Genomic DNA, 7,030 nt, shown 5'->3' with positions numbered 1-7,030 from the left:
CAACTATATAAAACACACGACTGACCAAGAACAAGTCCCATAAGAAAACACAATCTATTTGCAGCTGTATACTTTTCCACTATTACTTACTATGCAATTGGCTATTATAAAATACCGATACATCTTTTTCCCAGAAAACTCATAGTCGTATATTTAACCAGTTATAAGCCATTTCAATCATGAAATGCTCCAGATCCACTCTCAACCCTTATGCAATCAATTGGGCTCAGAATGTAGAATTGTGGAGTGACTTACAAAACTCCAGTCTTGCAACTTTAACTTCATTCGCCTCTTAAGAATCTATCTCTCCCGAATTGATGTTGAAGCAACAGAACCCAAGCCTTCTTTGCCGCCCTGACTTCTTCCTTCTACTGGGACTACTTTGATGAGTGTCATTTGTCTTGCAGCTAATTTGGTTAGTACTATGCATGATGTTATCCACTACTGGTAACTCAGCAATCCCATCTTTGGAGGAACACAATGGGGTAGTAGGTACTATTCTGTTATGGTTAGCTTCCTTCGACAAGTAATTTGAGCCTGCATAACTGCAACAAAACAATCAAAAAGGTTTGACTAATTCAGAATTATGAGTAACATTCATCTGCGCTAGCTTAACTTGGAAATGCATTCCTAAATTCTAAGGAAGACAGTTTGACAACAGAATAGTTAGGGAACCCTTTGGCTTCAAGATAAAACGAGAGAGGAAGTAAAAAGTTTCTCATGGTATGTTGACTTAAGTCCCATTTCTTTCCCTCATTGTTTCTGAAGACTAATTGAAGAGATAAACTTGTGTCAAAAGGGATACATTTCTTACACAACTTGTATTCCACTCTGCTTCTGACCAATTGAACACAGAATGAGCAGATTTTATACAAAGGGAGAATTAACATTTTCTCCCCAGATTCAGTGAGCAGTCAGGCCTTAATGTTCAGGTACACCAAAATGTGAAAGACCACAATTATTCTACTTGTTTTCACCTTCATGGTATCAACTATAGATTTCCCACCGTAACTATAGTATTTCTATTCATCATCAAAGGCTTATTTTGTGTTTTGCAGATTTTTCAGGGAAGAAAAAAAAAAACAAACAAAATGGAGGTAAGAGAAATATGAAACCCATTAACCCAACTGAAAATCAGCAACAATGTAGGAGAAGGTATATGACTTGGACTGGAACTATTCATCTAGGACAATGAACAGCATACAAGTAGTACCTTATGTTTTGAATGGCAGTGCTATTCCTTAAAGGTGTAGTCAACACCCCTTCAGTGTCCTCTTCTTTAGTTAATGCAGAAAAATGTTCACTTAAGCGGACTTCATCTTCTAAGGACTCTGGGTTAGGTCCATCATTTTCCTTTCGTAAGACTTCATTGGTGAAACCAGAGGATGGCATTTCAGCGCTGAACCTATATTGCCTAACCCTCAAAATGACCCTTTCTATTGTTCCTATAGCTTCTTCCACCTCAGAACTGATAAACACGTTTCTCTTTCCATTTACATGTCCCCTTTCTGGAATTTTGTTGGATGTTTGATCCTCAAGCTGCCTGCTTTCTTTGCTCTCTACCACCTCAATCTTGCTTTTTTCGCTTCTAATCTCCTCAGTCTTGCTTTCTTCACTCTCTACCTCCTCAATCTCACAAAGAGTGTTTCCTCCAGTAACATGTGCATCATCTGGGGTAGCTTCACTTGCAAGGTGTTCATCACGAACTTTCTCATCCATATCCACCAACTTCAAATCATTCATTTTATTTTTAACTAGATGTTCTTCAGAGAGATTGGATGCATCACCATTTAGCTTTTTTCCCTCCAGAAGCCTGCTTGATTCATGAAGTGAAGAAAGAGCTTCACGTATGCGAGAGTATAGTGGGCCTCTCAAAGCCTTGCTGTAATCTTCATCACGATTAAGCTTAGAAGACACTACCTATAAGGTTGTAACAGCGTCAAAGATTAGAAAATCTAACGAAAACACAAATCATAAAAATAGAGACCCATACATGATAGTGAAAGATGTCGCCATGCAGTTTCAGCACACTGGCCAACATGTAAATTCAATTTCACCCCTTCCCCCTCCCACTTTTGATCTTGGAAATGTAAAGCTTCAGGAAATTTCTGAAGTTCTTAAGAAGTCAGGTTCCTTTGTTTTAGAAATTTGCAATGTCCTTCTATTTTTCACATCCTTCACAGTATATCAGATTTACACAAATTATCAAGTTCCCTGGATGATAGTTATGTACATAACTACACAATAATAGAGAACCTAGTTGATTAGCTGACAAGAATAGATTGAGGTGTAGCCTTAGTTATGCTCAGAAAAATATTAATAGTGCCCCTTTGGTATATATGTGTTTGTGCATGTGCCTATATACTAGATGCATCTTCCTATGTTACAAAGTAAACATACAACCTTTTGATACAGTCTGAAACCATTGCCAATGAGCTGCCTTGAGATAAAATTTATAAGGGATGGTGGGATCAAGTCCATCTTTATATCCATATTTGCTATTGTCCTACAAAATTTGACAATTTCAAAGCTTTAATTAAAAGCCAATGAACAAAGTAAATGAATGCAAGATTCAAGTAACCATTACATACCGAAAGTAACTTCTATCATCGGTAACCTTCTGCAAAGCAAAGCCACCTACTACATCTATCCTAACTACTTCCTTTGCTCCATCAGTTGCCTCATTTTTAAGGCCATCATCAATGCCTCCAAAATCAGAGATCTAAAACACAATTAACAATAGAATCACTTCATTCAGGTTTTCTTCTATGGAATTTCTGGAAATTCGGACATATGACCACCAAAATAAAGGAATGACATCAACTGGAAAAGTTTAAATTCCTACCGTGTTCAAGAGAACAACAACCAGGTCATCTTCATAGTACTCAAACACAAAATAGTGCACAACAGCTTCCCTAGGTGAAAGTGGCCACGGAATCTTCATCCTTTCTTCCAAAAATATATGCAAAGGTCAGCATTGGAAATGGAAAATATTCTCACAAGTGGTAAAAATCAAATGAGAGATCTTTTAACAAATTTTGCATTTTTATGTTGGATTTAGACAAACCTCACTACAGATATCTGTTCGCCAATCCCGACCTTCTGTAAACACTTCCCAGAGAGAATTTTAAAAGTTGGAATGGTAGACTGAGGCCACCTGGAGAAGGATAAAAACTAATTATGTCTGAATAACAGTATCCCTACAGTGCACATTACAAATTCTTGGAGTTGATGTTTCATTAAAATTTCTGTATATAGAAGAAATCAGTTTCAATGAGCACGTGGGCACGTGCGAGTGTTTATTACGCGGTCCACTGCCTAAGCATAGCATCAGAGCATTCAAATGCACATTGCCTGAATAAGTAGTATACACATACTGCACTAAACAGAACAAAACATTGTTGTTTTATGAGTCTTAGAACTCCTTAATGAAGCCCTACATGCTAACTCATTCAACCCCAATTTCCTTGGATGAAAGAAGCAACATTATTTGATGGAGAACATTTAGAAAGACTCGCACACAGCATAGACCATATGTCATTACAAATAATATGTATAGTTCGAGTCCACATGCAATGATTGAAATGACATACCATTTCTTGTAAAGGTCTGCCTCACATGAGATGCACAAACCTGCAATAGAAAGGAAATTTTATACTGTCTTTAGACATTTATTTAACTATAGATTGGTTCAACAGTCCCAAAAAGATACATGATCTAAAGTTCATCATTTTAGCGTGAGACGTAATAATGTTTTGAGTATTTCAGCTTAACTTACAGACATCTACAGGCCCATCTATGTAACCTTCAACAAGTAATGTATGAAATGGAGAGCCTTGGATTCCCTCACGATACATAACCCGGAACTCCTCATTGTCCTGTTTTAACTGTAAAAAGAAGTATGTTTTGAAGCATATAAGTATCCTAAGCGCATACTGATGAACAAAGAAGTTCACTTAGTAACTCTCAATATATTTGCCACAAATTGGCCAATTAATCAAGATTTGAAATTATAGATATGAACTTCCCAGATATTTAGAGAAGGAAAAGACAAGAATTATTATAATGAAGTAAACAGTTCCATAAGCCAGAGTTTGAAGAAAATAATGCAGATTGATAGCGTACTTTCCATTCAGGGTGTGATAGGGTATCACAAGTTTTCAACCCCTTGTCATCACCATCTGAAGCACTCCTCAGCATGTCAAGCAAATTTGACACCTCAGCCGTCCTTTGTTCTATCACATTTGCATTACAACCTGCAGAACCCAAAAGGCTAAAGTTATGAAGTGCACACCATATGCACCAGATGCAACCAGGATATGAATAACCCCGTATCAAGAGGGTGGGTGATTGAAGAACTCCAAAAGGAAATTCGTAAGAACTAGCCACCTTCAATTTCAGTTTCTGAAGAACGCAAAAGCTGATCCTTGACAAGGACTTTTAGAGCCTCCTTATTTGTTAGATTAGGCAATGTCAGTGTCTTGTCCAGCCTCTCTCTGTATTGAGTGATTTTTCTCTTTTTCTCCATCTTTGCATTTCCAGCCAAACTACGAAGAGCCCTCTCAGAAAGTCGTGACGGTTAACTAATCCAGGTATTACCAATAGATTACAGTATCATCCCCTGAACCCAAAATGATATTTATAAAGAAAAGTTAAATTCTGTAATCAGTTGAGACCCTCTAAGATCATATGTGCAAAAATACAATGTCTATCAAGAGCTCTTATTGATGACAACAAATGAGGTATCGATATTACACCAGCAAGTGATTACACATCAAATGTTTAAAATTCAAATGGAGCAACAAAAGGAGCTATAGAAGCTTTAAAATTCAACATAACTACATGAACTCTGCATATAAAGCTCTCCATGCTTGCCAATAGCAATAGAATTTTCAACACAACCGGCACCCAAATACAGAATTTTAAGCATATGGGTAGTGATTACGACACCACCTCATTGTTCATGAACAAATGACCATCATTCAAGTCCACAACATATTTGGCCAATAGAAGCTGAAGGTAAACATCAATTCCAATATCAGGCACCACAAACTGATTCAGTTCCAAGCTGCTGATGCAACATAAAAACAGAATCTAACCCATGTGCATGAAAATCATCACGAACTAATTCAAATCAACATCATACATAAAAACATAAATTCATGGATGATTCAAAAACCCAACTCACATAAAACCTGTCTTCAGCCCACGAGTCCACTGCCCAGTTCAAGTTCCCATCTTTCCAAAATTCTGAACAAAACCCAGAACTTGAAGACTGAAATCTTCACCACCCAGGTTGCAGATCTCAACAAAAAGAAATGATTCTGCCCACTGAAACCAGAGACAAGCCCACCTGATGTGATACCCCCAAGACAGGCCCCTTTTCCTTGGGCATAACGGATTCCAAGACCTTTCCAGGTAACTTAAAAAGCATATATATAATAAAGAAACCCAACCAATAAAATTGATTTCCTTTTAACAAGATTTTAAAAGGTGAACAGTAACAACAAGGTGTGGATTGTTCTAGTTGTACTGGTTTGAGAACAAGGCTGGTGTACAGTAATGGCGGGTGGGACGAAACTGGAAACTGCCAGCTAACTGTCAACTGTGTATACATTAATTGAGGTCGGTCGGAGGAAATCATTAAGACCAAGCAAAATCAACGATTAAAGAATGAAAATGAAAAAAGGAAGCAACTTCAGAAAACAATTATGGAAATTAAAAGTGGGGGGATGAAAAGGAGGAATGAGGACACGTGTAGTTCGACTGTGAGTTCGGCACGGAAGGAATTAGGTGTGTTATTCCTCTTTTGGGAGCTGTGGAAGGGTCACGCACGGCGGCTAGATTCGCGCCTTCAAGTGGTTGAGGGTAGTTTAAGGCTACTTGCCCTCTTTTTGGCTTTTTGTATAAAATATGACGTCAAAATATAGAGTTTTTGTTTTTTTTTTTGTGAAGAGGATTAAAATATGGAGTTGACGTTTCTTCGGGTGAAGAATGTTCTTCTTGTTGGAACTTGTAAATGGGGAGTGACCAAAGACCCAAGCTGTGGTTGAAAACTTGATTATAAGTTAAAGATGGTTCGTTAGTGGTGAGCAAGTTTGCAACTTGCAAATCAAATTAGCACAGCTATACAAAACAAACAAACAAATTAGTATGATGATGTGACTAATTTTTTATATATTCTATCAGGGATAAATAGTACTAATTTTTTCTTGTGATCATTAGAATGGAATGATTTAAAAGAAATTGATCTCCAACCATCACAATGACATAAAGTTTGGTATAAAGTATTTACTTGCGAAATTGTTGGGAGGAATTTTATATTTTATTTACTAAGTTGATTAAATGAGTAATAGAAAAGATCACAACAAGCTTCATTGGAAAAAAAAAAAGATCATCATGAGTTCACGATCAACCATTCTCCAGCATCAAGAGTTCATCTAAATTTATTTCTTTTAACTCTTTCAAATTGAGTTTTAACTTTTGATTTAAAATAAGCATAATATAAATCATAAAATAAATTATAAATTCTAGCTCACCAATCTCTTTCCAAAGAAAAAAAAAAAAAAAAGGATGATGTGATAGCTGCCACATATTTAAGATTCTAAGCATTTTTCTTTTTACTATTTCTACATTGCAAAGTCATTATTGGATAATTGTTCTTTATGTCAACCCTAAAGGGGTGTGTTATAAAGTGAACATAAATTATACATGTTGCCTCATTAATAACACGACTTATTCTTCTTCTTTTTTCTTTGACAGAATGAGAAACCTATTGCTCTCATTTTTCTCTCTTGAAACTCGCCACATAGAAGACTCAAATCTCAAGGCCGCTTTTTCTATCATTCGTGTATTAGCTTCTTTGATTTTCAATGTGGTGATTAGTCACCAATATTAACAAGTGAAGGGTTGTCATCGAAAAAAAAATAAAAATAAGTGAAGGGTGCATTGGTGAGTATATATGAGGTGCTTCTACCTGTTATAAATTAAAGTTGACTTCTACTATCTCATCTACAGTGTGAGTTGAGCT

The 7,030-nt window shown here is 36.5% G+C and overlaps 1 protein-coding gene across 2 annotated transcripts; it reads right to left on the bottom strand.

Moving 5' to 3' along the window:
• Nucleotides 1-21: 21 nt before the first annotated feature.
• LOC133720812 (uncharacterized) lies at nt 22-5,797 on the bottom strand. Of its 2 annotated transcripts, XM_062147285.1 has the most exons (12): nt 5,189-5,797; nt 4,954-5,071; nt 4,390-4,621; nt 4,126-4,256; nt 3,779-3,887; nt 3,594-3,633; nt 3,068-3,157; nt 2,846-2,945; nt 2,592-2,722; nt 2,404-2,506; nt 1,214-1,920; nt 22-545 (listed from the first exon to the last, which is right to left on the bottom strand). In XM_062147285.1, exons 3-12 carry the CDS (start codon nt 4,526-4,528, stop codon nt 293-295), a joined length of 1,803 nt encoding a protein of 600 aa, XP_062003269.1. In that variant the 5' UTR covers nt 4,529-4,621; nt 4,954-5,071; nt 5,189-5,797; the 3' UTR covers nt 22-292. The 2 variants fall into 2 exon arrangements, with proteins under 2 accessions (XP_062003269.1, XP_062003268.1); XM_062147284.1 differs by lacking the exon at nt 4,954-5,071 and having other exon boundaries at nt 5,189-5,795.
• Between the last annotated feature and the right edge of the window lie 1,233 nt (nt 5,798-7,030).

This window comes from Rosa rugosa, chromosome 7 (genome assembly GCF_958449725.1).
Source record: "Rosa rugosa chromosome 7, drRosRugo1.1, whole genome shotgun sequence".
Classification (NCBI taxonomy): Eukaryota; Viridiplantae; Streptophyta; class Magnoliopsida; order Rosales; family Rosaceae; genus Rosa; species Rosa rugosa.
This window is presented reverse-complemented; position numbering and strand designations above follow the sequence as displayed.